General features: G+C 38.3%; 1 protein-coding gene across 4 annotated transcripts in view; it reads left to right on the top strand.

Moving 5' to 3' along the window:
• Positions 1-18304, top strand: part of WDFY3 (WD repeat and FYVE domain containing 3) — a 165002-nt gene that overhangs the window by 106005 nt on the left and 40693 nt on the right. For 3 of the 4 annotated variants that reach the window (XM_051619236.1, XM_051619235.1, XM_051619233.1), the window contains 12 exons: positions 1147-1328; positions 2754-2985; positions 4654-4814; positions 5846-5957; positions 6351-6541; positions 8005-8157; positions 10089-10162; positions 10265-10426; positions 11799-11893; positions 13676-13796; positions 15024-15241; positions 16992-17227. In XM_051619236.1, the coding sequence (XP_051475196.1) occupies positions 1147-1328; positions 2754-2985; positions 4654-4814; positions 5846-5957; positions 6351-6541; positions 8005-8157; positions 10089-10162; positions 10265-10426; positions 11799-11893; positions 13676-13796; positions 15024-15241; positions 16992-17227 (1937 nt within the window). The remainder of the gene's footprint in view (positions 1-1146; positions 1329-2753; positions 2986-4653; positions 4815-5845; positions 5958-6350; positions 6542-8004; positions 8158-10088; positions 10163-10264; positions 10427-11798; positions 11894-13675; positions 13797-15023; positions 15242-16991; positions 17228-18304) is intronic. The other variant, XM_051619234.1, reaches the window with a different exon arrangement.

The following is an 18304-nucleotide window of genomic DNA, read 5'->3' as shown; positions in this document are numbered from 1 at the left end:
GGGCAGAAATGTTTCATCCCTGAGCTAGCCCTTTGGTAGAAGCGCTTCAGGAAATGAATTTTCCTTGTAACTGCAAAAAAAGGAAGAAGAGAAAACACCATGCTGAGGGTTGAGTTACAAGTACCCCTGAGCTGTGCTTGATGCATGGTCTGAAGCTTTCAGCTTCATCTTTAGCTTCACTTACGCTTTGTAATTTAGCATGATTCTGGTGCTTTGAAAAGCAATCTGTTCGACTTGCATCTTCTTTTGTGTGAGACTTAATTGTTTAAGCAAGATATTGGCAAACTTATATGGAATGTCTGTGGCCAGGTGCAGGGGGGGAAGAGAGGACTTCTGTGGGGAGATTCTAGGGCTACCCCGTACCCTGGATATGGCCAGTTCCAGCTGGCTCCACAGTGGGCCCCCCACAGGATACAGGTGAGCCCAGCAGCCAGGCTAGTGGTTCCTCTGAGAAAACACGTGAGGACAAAACGCTGCATGGAGTGAAGAGTAAGTTTTAAAATACGAGAGAAGAAAACCCTGAGGACACTAAGATGAGAGCAAAAGGTGAAAAATAGCCTCCAAAATGTAGCTTTGGGACTCATCTGTTAATTCTAGCTGACAACTGCTGTGTAAACTATTTAGAAAAATACCAAAAAGGTCTGTTACTTGCATGAGAAAGTTAATAATACTTGAGTAAAATAGCAATTCCAGCTAAAATTTCAAAGGGAGAGTAGAAGGGGAGAAGTAAAACGTAATTGTCAAAAAGTCTAAAAGCATCCTGAGAATTTTCCTAGGAAAGAATTAAGGCAAAGGAAGAAGAGACCCACCGTTGATAATACCAAAACTGTACTAATTTGTTAATGCACAGGTGATACTCAGTCTGTCAAATTCTGGCAATTTGATTTGAATACTTTCCCAAAAGTTCTAATTTCATTATTTCGGTTCTTGAATTTGAAAATCTAAAGTTGTGTCTTGGTAATCATATGACTTCATTCGTAGCTTGTTGACTGTATTTTTGGTTGCATTGTTAATGAAGTGTTTTGTAAAATTTTGGCTTTCATGTATTGCTGTAGATTGCTTCCTGTAAAGTCTAATGATAAGAGAAGCTTAAAACAGACTAATAATGTTTCTACCAGTGCCCACTAACTGGTACTTTCCCTTTAGTTGATGACTTCAGTGAGGAATCATCATTTTATGAAATTCTTCCCTGTTGTGCCCGTTTTCGCTGTGGTGACGTCATTGTGGAAGGCCAGTGGCATCACCTAGTTCTGGTCATGAGTAAAGGCATGCTAAAGAACAGCACAGCTGCACTCTACCTTGACGGACAGCTTGTTAACACTGTTAAGGTAAAAGAAATCTTTAAATCCTCATTTTTACTGGTTAGAGTAATTTTTCTCTCTCTGCATATATATGTGGAAAAAAAACCCTACATAGAACAGCAACAACAAAAAACCTGCAGACACACAAAAAAGGCCCAAAAAACCCAACCCACAAACCAGAACAAAAATTCTAATCCCAAAAGGGAATTTTGCCTTGCAAAAAGAGGTCTTTGCTCACTACACAGCTGAGACCCAGCCCTAGTCCTGTTAAGAGGAGAAGATACTTTCTCAGGCTTGAGGGGTAGTAAATGCTATAGTGAAGTGGACACGCTGTACTGAATGTGAGGCAAGTGTGCCATGGCTACACTGCTGACTAATTAGACCAATGATAAAAAGCTGAAGTAGATTTATCCCAGGACCATGTAGCAGATAGAACTTTGAATAATAGGGAGATTACAGAGTAAGACAGTTTTGCTGCTTTTGCCATGTTTTTCCTTTTGGAACTCTTGCCATCCCAAAAATAATGACAGGTACTGTGATGATGTCCAATGTTGTTATTACTTGACTGTAGATGAAGCACATGTAGTTGTAAAGGTTGATACTTTGTTGTTAGGTGGTAGAAATAAGAAGGCCAAAAGTAGAGAGTAGGGAAGTGCTCTGTGGACCTGTCCACTGAGCACAAAGTATTCCTGACCTGTATCTGCTAACCAAAGAGCATTTGGCACCTGACAGGCTTGGGCCTTGAGGAGACTAATCCCGGTGTGAGATGCATATTAGCAAGTGTTTCTTTACTACTGTAGGTAAAACAGTACTTTGACTTTCGAAGTTTACCTTTCAGTTTGCCTTTTGCAGAAAGAGAACTATAGTAACTTTACTTGTTATGCTAATAGCTGTAATACGTGAGTATGTATCTGGTGATATGTGGCTACATTCAATAACTGGTAACAGAATTTTTACAAAGGAAATAGAAAATCCCTATGAGATTGCTGCTGCCATTATATATAGGCCAGCATCTTCTCCATTTATTTTATCAAGTTGAGTTCAAAACAGTATCATTACCAAAGGTGTGTTTTCACTGGCTGAAGAAGGAAGAGAAAGAACACAAAGAGATTATTTTTTGCAAAAGCAGGAAGACTATGACCATCATAAAGCTCTGTGTTATTAGAAGCAAGATACACCCTTGTTCTTTGGCGCTGTTAAGCACAGAACTTGCATGTTCTCATATACACCTTCATAATTTGAAAGTCGCTTAACTTCTGATCTTTGCATTTACCTTCTCGTTAATGTTTTTCCCTGACTTGCTATATGGTATCAGAATGCTGTGTGTTACAGAGCAGTCGTTTGCTACATCCCCTGTTTTGCAAATAGCTTTCCTGAATTTCTCACCTGTCTACTTCCTTTTCACAGTACCCGTGCAATCTCAGTAACTTCACTGTGTTTTTTCCCTTGCAGCTTCACTATATTCATAGTAGCCCCAGCGGGTCTGGTTCTGCCAATCCACCTGTAGTCAGCACTGTTTATGCCTACATTGGCACACCGCCTGCACAGCGCCAGCTCTCTTCGTTAGTCTGGCGCCTGGGCCCGACGCATTTCCTGGAGGAAGTTTTGCCTGCCCCGGGTGTTAGCAGCATTTATGAGCTGGGACCAAATTACGTCGGAAGCTTTCAAGCGGTATATGTACCATGTAAGTACGATTCAGATGGCAGCTAGTAACTTGGGTCTGGTGGAATCTTCTTTGTGCATCTTGGCAGAAGAGGTAAGAAAGGAGAGTATGTGGTAGCAGAGAGGAAAAGCTAGCTGTTCATAGGGAAAAGACAAGTAGCTGCTATTGAAGAGGATGATAGAAATCCAGATTACTGTTTTAACACACTTCTGGTTGTTCTTGTACTGAGATATGATAGAAGTTCTTGTATTCCTTACTTTGGTTTTAAACAAATTAGATATACCTAAAGCTGTCATTATTCATACTTGATATTATATTTATCTGTAGAAAGTAAAATGGGGAAGGCATTTTAACTTGTCAGTTTCTAGTGATAACATAAATTTACAAATCTGCAATGTATTCTGTACTTTAAATGCAGCTCTCTTGAAATGTCGTCATTTATAGGGCCTAAGTAGGTAAAAAAAAAAAAAGGAAAAAAAATTGATAAAGAGGGAATGCTGTGCAGCAGATAGTCTTTTAAGTGTTTGTTGAGAACAAGTTCAGGCAATTCTGTTACATTTTTTAAATGTTCTTGTGCAAAATTGAGGAAAGTGCAATACAAAAAGAAGTGAATAACCTTGCTAGAAAGGTGTGTCCGTAGCCCTGTTTTTAACTATTTAGACAACAGATTCTTCATTAGCTCTGGTAAGATATACTGTTAGTAGTGAGATTTTCCTGTTCTGTAGAGCTCCCTGTCTATCTGTACAATTAGAATACCTCCTCACTAACATCAGTATTATGTGAGAAGTTAGTTCCACATTATTTTACCTGGCTACCATGGGGCTTTTCAGTGAAACATAAAGAAAAATGGGGACTGTATCAAGTAGTTTTGTCTTTGCATTGTCTTTTCCCATGAGGACCATAATGCTCTCCAGCTCTTCTGGAGAGAAACTGTCAGCAGCTCAAGGAAGGAGGAAGTGAGTGATGAGAGTAGTATATTTAGGGAGTACGCAGTCTTACTTTTGCAGACTTCTGTGAGTGCTGTAGGCAGCTGCCAGTCATAGTGTTTGTAGTGCCTCACAAGAAGCATCCACTTTCAGAGCAATGGATAAAAAAATATTAAAGATGCATTTATATAGGGGTTTTTTTAGTGCCTGGGCCTTTTGGTCTTTATTCAGTCTTGTATCTCTTGTACCGTTCTCTAAGGTGGTTTTTATAGCCAACCATTGTAAAAAACCTGTTGTCACAACCAAAGATGCAGATGTACCAAATCCTTCTCTGTTTTGTGCTTACTTTGTTTTATTTCAGGCGGGAAGGGAGGTGAACAGTCTTAAGGCTGAAGGCAGATTGAGAACAGGAATAATACTGCCTTCCAAAAATACAGATGAGGGAGCCCCACATCTTCTATAGCTTGGCCAAGCCACAGGCTGCCCCTTGCTATTAGGGGTTAATATTGTAGCCCTTCTTGAAAAGAAATATTTTCTGTGCCTTGACCTTTAGTCTTAAATAGAAGATTTATTCCACCACTCTCATGCTCTCAAGCTACTCTTCAGTACAGTGAACAAGTATGCAAAGACTATAAAATCTTGGCTTTTCGTAAAACCTTTCTTCTATACCCATTCTTGAATATAATTTGCTTAAGATTTTACTCTTAAAACTGAAAAGAATAGTGGTTCTGTTACCAAAATTAACTTTTATTTTATCTTTAAGGCAAAGATTCAAAGTCTGAAGGAATCAACCCATCTCCGGTGTCTCTGGTACCAGAAGAGAAGGTCTCTTTTGGTCTCTACGCACTATCAGTTTCTTCATTTACAGTGGCAAGAATAAGGAAAGTTTACAACAAGTTGGATAGTAAAGCTATTGCCAAACAGGTATGTTGGGAAATGAGTTGGTTAATGTTTACTACTGATTGTTAATTTCTTTTAACTTCTTTCAAGGGAGTTAGTTCAATGCAGCCAGGATCTGTAACATACTCGTTAAAGAGCTGTCTGTAATCACTTTCATGTTTTGTACCCCTAGGTTTTATTACTGTTCTTGTAATTACTAGCAGTTGTGTTAGTTAGCACCTTTTGAAGGTGTTTTGGCTTTTTAATGTTGATGGCAGTTTAGTCGTGTTGAAAAATAGTGAAGATTATGTTGTTGAACAGTGTTTCTGCTGTGGCAGATGAACAAAGCTGGTAGCTTGGTCCTCGTCCTCTGGCTGTGATTCAGATTTGGAAACCAGAATATTGGTTTGCACTTTTTTTCCAAGTCCTGTAAAAATCAGTGAATTATTTGTACAAAGAACCATCTTTGAAGAAAGACTGAGAGAGTTGGTGTTGTTTAGCCTGAAGAGGTTCTGAGGAGACCTTCTTGTGGCCTTTCAATACGTATGGGGGTTTACAAGAACAATAGAGAGAGACTATATACCAGGGTGTCTAGTGACAGGACAAGTGGCAAGGGTTTTAAACTGAAAGATGGTGGATTTAAATTGGACATAAGGACAAAACGATTTGCGGTGGGGATGGTGAGACACTGGAAGAGATTGCTTAGAGAAGCTGTGGATGCCCCTCCCTGGAAGTATTGGAGATCATGTTGGATGGTTCTTTAAGCAACCTGATTTAGTGGAGTATGACCGAGCCCACAGCAGCGGGATTGGACTAGATGATCTTTAAAGGTCTCTTTCAGCCCAAACCATTCTATGATCTGGTGAAAGTATTTTTAAAGTTGAGTTAATTTTCCATAAACTTTGGAGACTGGAGATTTTACTTTAGAGACTGTCCTAATGACTCTAGCATATTTCTGTTTTGTTATACATTACTCACTCTTTATCACAGGAGGAAAATACACAATTTATGTCCAAGCTTACATTTAAAAAAAAAAAAAAATCTTCTCTATAGCCCTTGCTTTTTTTCTTATTTAGCTGGCCATTTCTTCTCATGAAAATGCCACCCCTGTGAAGCTGCTACATAACTCAGCAGGGCATTTGAATGGACCAGCACGCTCCATTGGTGCAGCTTTGATAGGCTATTTGGGTGAGTTGAGTACTTGAGAATTATTATGTTTAAACATGATTAATTACTTTCAATAAGAACTTAGGTCTAGAAGATAACTGTTATTGTTGAATGTTAATAGTACATTTTTTTTAATCTTTTATGGACAATACTGTTTGCTTTTATCTTTTTTGTTACAGTTTATGGGAGTTATCACTATAAAAATATGCTTAATTTTACTTTACGTCATAAACTGTTTTCCAGTGCAATATTTTCTTCACCTTCTCTTCTGAGGTGTCAGTTCTGCTAATTATACTATTTTCATAATTCAAGCAACACTGGAATGCAATTTACTTGCATGTATTCAAAATTATTTCCTGTAGGAATTAGATTTTGCTTTATTTCAATTCATTTTCTCTGCCTTTCTATGCTCAGGAGTAAGAACATTTGTCCCCAAGCCTGTTGCCACTACACTGCAGTACATTGGTGGAGCTGCTGCTATTTTGGGACTTGTAGCCATGGCGTCAGATGTAGAAGGGCTGTATGCAGCTGTGAAGGCCTTGGTCTGTGTGGTGAAGAGCAATCCACTAGCCAGCAAAGAAATGGAAAGAATCAGAGGTTATCAGGTGTGTAAGAAAGGTCTTAAAACAGACCAGGCTGATTGAATTTCACTGTTCTAGCAGTTCCCAGGTAAGTTCCTTGTTGTGTTGTGGTAACCTGAGCTTCTGCACTGAAGTTTCCTGAGCTCTTGGTTAATTAGCATAGATGAGTTATTTAGGATGGCTTTTAGAGGAGAGGCTGGAAAGTTTTGCTAAACAGTTATGCACGTTAGCTGCTTTGTTGAAATTGACTCTTCATTAGTAGCAAGGAAGAGCACAACTATGGCACAAGATTCTTTTCCTGGCATTGTGAATCCACCTCTGCAAGCCTGGTAGCTTCTATCTCCATGATCTGCCAGCAAGAGAAGAGGTAGAGACACATAAAGCAAACTGAACAAGTAGATTCCTAGGATTAGCGCTTTTGGGAGACTGAACAGACATGATAGTTCGTGATGCTGTTTGCTTTCAAGCTGAATACTTCTTAATTTTCCATTGGGGTGGGGAAAGTGCAATCAGTTATGCAGGAGGACTGATCGACTGACTTGAAAAGATCTTCACTTGGCCAGTGCATTTTACATTTCTCATAAAGATTGCTTTACTGAAACGGAAATTTCATGCTGTGGTTTGGACAGTATTTACAAACCTTGCAATACTAATGGCTAGTATAGTCATGTCAAAATATATTAATTCCATGTAGCTTGTTGCAGACCTTGGCTTACTTTGACCGAACAAATCTAGACCATGTCCTCCTTGCAGCATAAGCAGTCAGTGGATCATCATATATGACCTTATGTTCCACTTGTATTGACTTCAGCAAATAGCATGGTTTGAGAGAGATTCCAAGAAATCTGTATTTCTTTATTAACGTTTCAAGGAGAATGGTGAAGCTGAATAGGCCAGTATGTTGAGAGTTTAACAAGTTTGCATCAGAAGATGAGAAATAGCAATAGTACATCTGGCAATTTTTTCTTTCCCCACTCAGATTACAATAAATTGGAGTAGAAATGAGGACTGAAAGGATGACAACTGTGATCATGCCTAGGGCAACAAAGAGTAGCAAGAAAAAAGAAAGGCTCGTTCAGTTTTATGTTATCATGGCTACTTTCTTCAGTGCCAGAATATCTCTCATTTCTACATGCAGTACTCAAGGGGTGCTCTTCTTAAGTCTGCCAGGTCCACGGTTGCTGTCAAGGGACACAACTACCTGAGAAAATATCATATACTGCCTTAAACTGTGTGTGAATGACTACCAGAGAGCTGAGGTTTATCTGTGCATGCCTACATACTGTCTCCAGTGTAGAACAAATTTCTTATGAGCTTGAGGTTGTCTTGGATGTGCCCCTTTTTTAATGAACCGTAATACCACTTTCAAGCTTTTTTATCATGAGTGTCATCTCAAAAAGAGACATTTCATCTATACTTCTTTATGCCTGGATGTTGTTTCTGTGTGTTTGTAGGCTACTAATTCCATTTCTGTTTACTTGTTCAAGTTGTTGGCAATGCTGTTAAAGAAGAAACGATCCCTTCTGAACAGCCACATACTTCATCTGACCTTTTCCTTGGTGGGAACTGTCGACAGTGGGCACGAGACCTCCATTATTCCAAATTCTGCTGCCTTCCAGGATCTGCTCTGTGATTTTGAAGTATGTAAAGCTGCACAGAAAAGTGATGATGATGCTGAATAGTGATTAAGTGAGGTGATGGTAGCATACCTTAAATATTGAACAACTGCAAACTAGGTTTTTATCCCAAGAACTTACTATTTCATATGTAAGTACAGCAAAGCAGCTCAGCACCTTTCACATTATCTGTACCTGGCACAGACTGAGGAAAAGTATTCTGAGTCAGATACACAAAAATAATTAAATATACTATGCCCACTTTTAATTTGGCTATAAAATACTAGCCATATAGTGCCAGTCTGTCTTGCACAAATGGCTTTGTAGGGTTATCCATTTTCTTTTTTTTTAGATGTCTCTGAGTATTTCAAAGCACTCCTGGAAACTTTTAAGAGTCCTATCTATGAACATACTCCTGCTGCTCACTGTAGCCTTTAATAAAATCAAGCGGCCTTGTTAACTTCATTGTTTTGAGAGCTTAAAAGTCTTCAATGCACCCAATCAGCTCCCCTGTCAAGATCAACAATGCACTATAACTATGCCACACAAAAAAAGTGGAAATTAAAAAGGCAAACCTGAACATCCTTTTTATTTATTTATTTCTTTTTTTATTTATTTAACTGTAGTGGGGATCTAATACAGAGGAAATGTGTCACCCATCAAAGTTTCCCCTTGTATTTTTGAGGCTTGATGTTGAAATTAGAAATAAATTTGTGCAGTGTCTAAAGTTTAAATTCTTCAGTAGCATGTAAGTAGTTTATTCTTAAGCAAATATTTTAAATGATGATAATGCTTCCTATGTGCTCATAAAATTAAACACAAGAGTGTGAATCACTGTCCAGTCTTTTTACAGGGAAGCATAAATTCTACTGAAGAGCACTCCTCTATTTTGTTTGGGGTTTTTTTCCCCCCCCATAAAGGAAGCAGCTGAGAAATTTCATCAATGGTATACAATCACTCAGACAGCAACTACTGTATATTTAGTTCATGCCTGTTTGTTTTTTTTTCCTTGAAGACCACGAACAACTGGAGAATGAAAACACTTTAAGACACAAAAAAACCCAATTATGCAAATAAAAAAGACTTTCCAAAAGCCTCAGGTTTTGGTTTTATTTTTTTTAATATTTATTTTATTTCTAAATTCAGAAATCAGTGACCCAAACATTTCACTTAAATTGGATAAATTAGATGTTCTTTCTCTTCTGTTAAATGGGGAAATGAAAATATGTGTACTGATCATTTTAGATCATAAAATTAGAGGAAAAGCAAAAACTAGGAAGCTTCTCATTTAAGCCAGTTTTATACACCAGAGCACAAGTATTAATTATGCTTTGTTGAATAGCAAGTCAATTTTAAGATTTGCAGCTATAACTGTGACCTTTCTGTCTTTTAGATCTTTTATTACTTCTATTGATTGAACAATTGATTTGTGTGTGTAAGATCTAAATAATTTAAAATTATGTGCAGGAAATGCTGGGTGAAGATAAAATAAACCAGGGAAGACCTTGAGTTCAATCTTGGCAGAAGATAGTTAATTTTACAAAGAGAAAACCTACGCTTAGGCCAAATAAGCTTAACAAAGCATTTTGCGTCAGCCTTGTAAACCCCAGTAACTCCCTTGGAGCCATTGCACTGTTTAAAGAGACATTCCAGATAGCATTTAACATTTTTGTCTAGAACTCTTTCAGCATGGTGCGGTAACAGAGAATATGTTTGGTACCAGGGTGTGTTTTCTTAGTCTTCACTGGTACATTTAATACTTACCTGAAGTTGAAGAATAAAAAATTTGGGACCTTGCAATGAGCTTTTGAGAGCGGTAGCCAGATAAGTGGTCATGTAGATGAGTGGTTTTAATCTCTTCAAGCCTTACATAACTTCTGATGTACTAGTGTAAGTTTTTATCTTTAAAAGCAAATTTCCATACAAAATAAATAATTGTTTATTCTGTATTTCAGGTCTGGCTTCATGCACCCTATGAGCTTCATTTGTCATTATTTGAGCATTTCATAGAACTTCTCACTGAGTCCAGGTATGAGCCGATGCCAGCTTAATAATGAGAGTTACTGCGTTAGGTAATACCTAGAGGATGCTCCAACTATAAATTGCCATGTCCTTTCCTTCCTTCTTCCAGTGAAGCTGCAAAGAATGCCAAGTTAATGAGGGAATTCCAGCTCATCCCAAGACTGCTCTTGACCCTTCGAGACATGTCTCTGTCCCAGCCTACTATTGCTGCAATTAGTAATGTGCTGAGCTTTCTGCTTCAAGGCTTCCCTAGCAGCTATGACCTGCTCAGGTAGCCCACACCTATGATGATTCTGGCTTTTGTGTTTTTATTATGTTGGTGATATTGATCCATAGTACATAGTAAGTAAGTAACGTAACATGCTCATGCACTGCATTTTTTCCTCTACAAAGTAACTGAACTACCCATAGGCAAACATTTGTTAATGCCTTGATTTGAATAATAATTTCAGCTTCTATGTAAACAGATATGACTGAATGATTAAACTGGCTTAATGTTCTGCAGGCAAAAAGTGTAGGTGCTGTATTGCAGCTTCTTTGTTCATGTGAAGCACTGAGCTCTTAAACACCAATGAATGTTATTTAAGATGGAGTATAATGATACTTCTGGTTAAAATGCAGCTTTGATTACTTTCCTACATGAAAGGTTGAGTTCAAGATTTTTTCATCTTCATCGCTGTGTAGAAAAATATTTAAGGCTTTCAAATATAGTACTGTTAATTTTGACTGATGAAATCTACATAAATAATTACAGTTCATACATACAGGAAAATGTTAAATGGTTTTAAATAAGTTCAGCTCCCGGAAAACGTAATTTTTTTGTCTCCCATTTCATTATAATGGAAATGGATAAAATACTGCAGGGCTTGGGGATTCCTTTGCATATGAGTGGTCATGTTTTTCATCTTCTTACCTTAAGTACTGTTAAAGGTGTCAGAAGCATCAACCTGAACATCTTACCTGTCTTTGTTTGAATTACACAGGACAAAAAATTATTCAGGAATAAAACTATAGGTTTTATGCTTGAATGTTTATAGAACAGATTGTAGAATGCCACAGCATTTCTTGTTTTCCTTCCTGGAAATAAAAATGAAAAATGTTGTATAACTTGGGAAAAGCTGTCCTAGTTAGGGACTGTGTCAGTTTAGTTCCAGAGGAAAGAGGAACATAGTGCATCTCCTTTCTTTGAGTAGCACATCATCGTCTTGTCTTAGAACTCCCTGACCTTGTGTTACATCACCTCAAGCTATAGTCATGATTGTTATACCAGAGTTGAGTAATCACTGGTTTTGATGTAGAATTTGTTTAGATGTAATAGTTTGAGAGTAATGTTTTCTTCTGCTTGATGGTGTATCTTTTACTAGGACTAGGTGATATCTCCCAGTTTATTTTCTTGAATCCTAACATTTTCAGGGTCGCTTACCTACTGACTTGTCTGCAAAGATTCCATCAGTTACGAAGTGCTAATTTTGGGATTTGCCTAGTAACTTTAGATGGAGACCATTTTCCTCAATCTTCACGTGTGAGAAAGTTGACAGTTTTGGGTATTACCCTCTCACTAGTGTTATGGTTTTATATTTAAGGTGAATTGTTGATAGATGAGAGTGCATAATAATGTTTTTTTTTTTCCTGTATACATCAAGGTTTGGACAGTTCATCTCTTCCACTTTACCGACATTTGCAGTATGTGAGAAGTTTGTGGTCATGGAAGTAAACAATGAAGAAAAGCTTGAAAGTGGTAAGTGATGACATGGCTGAGAAGCAGTAGAAGATAAATACTTTGTGATATTTTATGTGCTTAAATACTAAATATGTAGAAATAGTGTCATTAGCAATATTGTAAGTTTGGTATAACCTGGTTGCCTGTTAGTTGTGGTACTTCAGTTTTTGATATTGCACCCAAAGCAGTGCAAAATCCACGTACTCTTGTTTTGTTTTCCTTTAACATGGTGTGGTTTTGTTCTGCTTCTTCCACTCCTTCAAATGAGCTGTACATCTCTGCTTCTTTGTGGGGAGAGAACAAAAACAGATTACTAGGTGCATCTGCCCTCTAGGTGTGGAGAAAGTGAAAGAATTAACTAAGACAGTCTAGGTTGTTTTTTTTACACAAACAAAAATGTTCCTTTACTGTCCTTCAAGAATGTTTATAATGAATTGTTTCGAGACCATTTCTGCCCTTGTTTTCCTAAAGAAAAAAGTTAATGCAGTTGCATTTTTGATCAGTATCCCTGAACAGAAATATTTTAGCCCCACAGTGGATGGCACCCAAATAACTAGCAGGGGGTGCCCAAAAATTCTATGTTTCTACATTTCTTGAGAATATACTGATGCACAGGGACAAGTGAGATAGAAGTGTTTGTGCTTTACAGTTAGCTTTCTTAGTCTGGTTTTGGAAAGAACAAGATTTAGGCAATGACCACATTAATAATGATCTTCCTGTGCCTCTCCCATTCCTTCTGAATTCTTTTGCTTATTGCAGTCTCAAAGATTATTAAGTTCAAGCTATTTAGTGCAAAAGAGGGAGTGAGTATTGGAGAGAGATCCAGATTAGCAGCCAGGTTTTATTCCCAGGCCTAACTACAACCTGAGCTGCTTTTTGCCTTCCTGGGGGATGGAAGAACTTTGGAGTGAAATTCAGGCTGTGGCAAGAGAAGCTTTTTGAGGCAAAGGACATGAGATTTTTAGTTTACTGGTCTTCAGTTCTGCTGTATTTCTGCCACAGGAGGTGCTCTGTTTTTGTAACTTGTGCACAGTTCCTTGGCCCAGAAAGTGTCCATTTATATTTCATCATTGTTGCATGTATTGCCTCATTTTGCTTTTTTTAAATTTATTTTTTATTTTTAAATAATGTAAAAAGATAGTCCTCCTTTGGCAGCACAAAGTATAATAAGAGAAATTCACAAAATAATTGTAAAGCTAGTCCCGAGCTGCATGTATTGGCTTGTTTTGGAGTAAGTGTGCAACTTCTTCAACTGATGATGAGCTTGGGGATCTTTCGAAAGAAAAGGAAACTAATTTTTCTCCCCTTTTACTTGATTTGGAGGGAGTTGGGAAGTGTCAGGTGTTTTTTTTTGTTGGGATTCCCTCCTCCACACACACCCTTGAGCGCATAATGCACAGTGTTGGAACTATAGTGCTGTTGGGCTGGGGGGATGGATGGGTGTGGAGTGTGTGTTTGATTGGTTTTATGTCTCTACATCCATGAGTGAGTGAAGCTTAGCTAATTTGGACCACCTTAGTTATCTGAGAAGCTGTGGTTCCCTTTTACCCTTTCTTCAAATGAACTAAACTCTGTGGTGGTGATGATGATGATGATGAAACCAGCATTTCTCAGCAGTGTATACTAGGCTGCCTGCACTTTAGCACGGCTCCCTTATGACCTGAGTGGGATCAAGTTTCATGTGCTAATGTATGGATTTTATGAATAGTCTATAAAATGTCAGAGTTCCTGAAGCCTAATGTTTGTTTTTTGTTTGTTCTTTTTTTTGTTTGTTTGTTTCTTTTTGTACTTGATGTTTAGGAACAGAGGATGATTTTGGAGGACTTTTTTCAGCTAATCTTATACTACTGCGGAACAGGCTTTTAGATATACTTCTGAAACTTCTATATACATCTAAAGAAAAGACAACTGTTAATTTGCAGTAAGTACAAAAAAATGTTGAGGTACAGAAAGGATATAATTTTTTTATTTCAAGGGGAGAGTTTTGCAGTCCTATTTTGATTAACTAGTTGAATTGTATTGTTTTATAGGAACTACTGAATTATTTATACAGATGTCACTGATTTAGCTTTTGGTATTCTGGCAGAGATGGAACACATTATTATTGATTTGTATGCTCACAGTTGTGGTAGCAGATATTGGTGTAGCAACACATATCGTTTGGGTATTGCATTAACTGGGGTTTTTTGAATCTTAAAGTAAAAGTTTAAAACCGTGGTTGACAGCATTAGTAGAAACTTATGCTCCAAGTTAGGAAAAACAGAAGTAGATATGAGCAGGAAAGAAAAAATACGTAATAGGTGTGGGGGGAGATTGCTTGCTTCATGGAAGACTGTTTGCATTTTTGAGGGACAGAGGATCACAAGTGAGTAGGATGCAGTGGGAACAAGTGTAGATGTCTGCCTACATTGCTTTTTTAAGTTTTGTTATGTGGAAATCCAGTTCTTTAATCCTCTTCTCTCCTCACATACTGCTGGGTGTTGTTTTCTCATAACTTCATGTGTGGCTATAGAGAAAATAAAATTTGTCAAAAGAGAAAACTTGTGTTTTTAGAGAAATAGGATAGTCAGCTTCTCATTTGGTTAAGATGAAATGACTTCAGTAGGGGCTATTGCTAGGATCGTTGACCCTAGAAATGCCCCTTAGTTCCTTAAAATTGGGTGTGAGGGAACATGATCCATAGTTTAATGATGTACTGGAGTCATGGTGAGTTGAAGAAGAGACTTTGACATTTTTTAATACCAGTTTATTAAAAAAGCTTGTGAAAACTCTCTACCTTTGTGTGGCTCAACAAAGAGCATTTGGAAATTACAATTTGTGAACAGATGTTTCCAGTTCAGCATTCCGCATTTATCAAAAGCAGCAGTTAGAGAAATCTCGGGCGATGGAACAGTCCCAGGAGCTGTATGTAGTCTTCCCTTTCTGCTGAACAAATACACTGTAAATGTTGCATTTAACAAGAAATTTGTGAGCAGCATTTCTTGTTGAGTAACAAACTTACCTAAGAATTTGGTTAACTCTTCAATAGATCTGAATTTTCCCTGATCTTGAAGATTGCTGTGTAGTGGAGGACACTGATTTTGGCTTTCTAGTAGGAAAGTAAATGCTGTAAAATGTGACTTTATTTTTTTTTCCTCTCTTTAATTAGGGCTTGTGAAGAACTGATCAAGACGCTGGGTTTTGATTGGATTATGATGTTTATGGAAGAACATCTGCATTCCACCACGGTCACAGCAGCCATGCGAATTCTTGTGGTCCTGTTGAGTAATCAGTCCATCCTTATGAAGTTTAAGGAGGGTCTCAGTGGTGGAGGGTGGCTGGATCAGACAGATTCTGTCTTGACCAACAAGATTGGTACTGTCCTAGGTATGGCATCTCAGCCCCCTCATGACTGAAGGATTGCATGGGAGCGTCTGTGCTATGTGTCAAGGAGAGGGGTGCTGTATGAACTCTGTCTGGCAGATGTGTCCTTTCTGTTACTGTTGCCTGTGCTGCCAACAGATGCCTCTGTGCTTTGTTTTCCTTACAACTGAGAGTTAGATTTCCTTGGGAAAAGGGAGAAGCTTTGCAAGATTGTCCTTCAGTTGACATGACACAGATTTCATTGTAGTTTAGTGTCATCATCTTCTGCACAAAGCCTGTGTAGTTAGTTGTTTTTTTCTGTTACCATCCTGGTAAGGTTAAGTGTGTCCTGTGGGCAGGCACATGTGAGCTGGATGCAAAGGTAGCACAGCATGGTACTTTACATACATAGCTAAATAAAGATTCAGTAAAATTTGCCCACTTGTTTACTTTTTTTAGAGCATTATGCAGCATTATACCTGAGCTGCCTTGTCTTATATGTTCTGCTCCAGTTAGATCTACCAGTTTGGATTTTTGCTATCTTTGCTATTTCAGTGTTCACGGTATCATCTCAGCCTTTCTTTACCTCTGTCTACTGTGTTCTTCTGCAGGAACACATCCTCACACTCTCTATCTTATTAAAGACTTTCTCTGCAGGTCCTTAAGGCCTCATTTATCATGGTTATCAGACCTTTCTGTTACCCCATGTGATCTATAATTCAATGTCTAGGGCTTTAGTGCTACAGGACTCATTTTGATCATCTCTAAGCTGTCTGAAATGCATCTCCAAATGCTAACTTGTCTCATCGAATGATAGTGACAGATTATGTAATTTTCATACCCTGTGGTTTTTAATAAATTACAATACATTGGGTACAAAATTTCTCATTAAATCAAATATGAACCATATTTGTGCAAGATTACTAATGGAATTCCTGAAACTTTGTAGCTAAGTTTCATTAATCTGATTCCTGGTAGTTGTTTTCTGTTTAAAAAGTCAATTTCTGGTGGAAAGAGTATCTGTATTAGAGCTTCAGAAAAACAACCTGATCTCTGGCAGTGTCAGAAGAATGGCTTACTATCTGAGCTGATGCAGAGACTGAACTGTCTTCCTGCCTCCTTCCTCACTTGAAAATAAGAGCTTCTGCCATCCTGGCATTTTGGAGTTTGTTTTTTTTACTAGAAAAATGAAATAAATACGTGGGTAAAAGCAGGGTCACAAAAGGTGAGTCTTGTGCCTCTGGCATTACTTAAGATAAAATAAGAGCATTTAATGCTTCAGACCAGCTGATTCATCAGTAACAAACAGCTGAAAAAAGATGTCCCTGAGACATCTTTGGAAACAAATCAGCTGCCCATCAACTTAAATTGGCCATGGGATTGTTGCCTGCTAATATAAATCTGTACCTGAGATTAAGGTGATACTACCCTCTCAGCCAGTGAAATGCCACTTTTCAGAAGCTTGGGTATTTTAAAAGTCTGAAATTGTGTTCACAATCAGAAAATGGATGTTTGTGTATGCAGTAGCATTAGGCAGCCTGTAGGGGGCAGTGGCATTAGGGGGTAATAATTTCAGGGGTTTTTTAGTTGATTAAAAAAATTAGACATCTGAAGCAGAATTGGATAAACTGTGTGTGACAGTCTGTATGCACGCATTCGGTTTTTACCACATTAATTTCTGAGGACATACTCTCTCATGTTCACTACTCGAGTGAGTTTCACAGACATTTCCCTATTAACATGGTTGGCTTTTTTATGTTTTTTTTCATCTTAGGGTTCAATGTTGGCAGAAGCGCTGGTGGCAGATCGACTGTCCGGGAGATTAACCGGGATGCTTGTCACTTCCCAGGCTTTCCTGTTCTGCAGTCCCTTCTCCCAAAGCACACTAATGTGCCTGCACTCTATTTCCTCCTCATGGCCCTTTTCCTGCAGCAGCCAGTCACTGAACTGCCTGAAAACCTGCAGGTCAGTGCACCTGTCATCAGCAGCCGATGTAATCAGGGTTGCCAGGTAGGGATTATCTAGTAAGATGTAAATGTAATTCTGTCTGTCATGAAAGAAAAGAATGGATTAACCAGGCCCTCTGCTTCTTCTCTGCAGCTGACTCAAAGTCACAATGTGGTGGTTAGGGCTGAGCTGTTTGGGGTGGGAGGAGAGGGTACTGTGGGAGTATGCCTGTTATGGCATAGCTGTCGCTGGTGTCCTTCTGGTCTGTTCTGGGGTCAAATGAGAAGCACATTCCTGGTTCAAGTTGGCATGTTTTGGGCATTGAAGGAGGAATAATTTTTTGCTTGCTTTCTTTGTTGGCATGTTTGTTTGCTTGCTTTTAAGAGTGGGGGGTTGCTGTGTTTCATAGTTAATGAGATAACACACAAAGCAAGGTAGATTTTATTTCAGAAAGTCGCCAAGGTTTTGTAGGGAGACATCTCAATTGTTGCTGGAACAGGTGGACTTTTGGACTTGTTTTAATTGTATTGGCATCTTGGAAAACCTTGGTGTAGTTCTTTATTGAGAAAACCCACACTTCAGATAGACAAGGTGCCTATTTAATGGATGCAGAGATAATATTTATTTATCAGTGGAAACTGAAAAGTAAAAAAATCAGACCCGAAGGTATTCTGTTTTCTCAAGAGGCATCCATGCCAGCACATTCAGCGCTGGGCTACGGTGAAGTGGAGGCATTAAGGTCAATTCTTGCTTACAGCATTTAAGTTTGGCATTGTTAAATAGAAACTAAATTGAACTACATATTTAGCAGTAGCACTCTTAATGCTAGAGGCAAGCACTTTGTCCTTTTTAAATTTTTAATTGATTTCTTTTTTTAACTTGTTGGACAAATGCTACTGGGTTTGTTTTGTTTGTTTCTTTTTATTTTTCCTGTGGGATACCATGTTTTACTGCCAGATGTGAGTGAAGTAAACTGAGGTGATGGTGCAGCACTTGCGCTGACAGGTCTCTTGTTTCAAAACACTTAGATATTTTGAGAAGGTGAATGTTGCAGTTACATTAGCCCATGGTTAGAAGGAATTTTTTTCAGTAACATGTGACCTTCATATGAAGCTTTTAGGGATAAAGTGTGTAGAATGT

The sequence above is a fragment of the Apus apus genome, chromosome 4 (assembly GCF_020740795.1).
Source record: "Apus apus isolate bApuApu2 chromosome 4, bApuApu2.pri.cur, whole genome shotgun sequence".
Classification (NCBI taxonomy): Eukaryota; Metazoa; Chordata; class Aves; order Apodiformes; family Apodidae; genus Apus; species Apus apus.
Note: the sequence above shows the minus strand (reverse complement) of the source record. Positions and strands in the feature narration are given on the sequence as shown.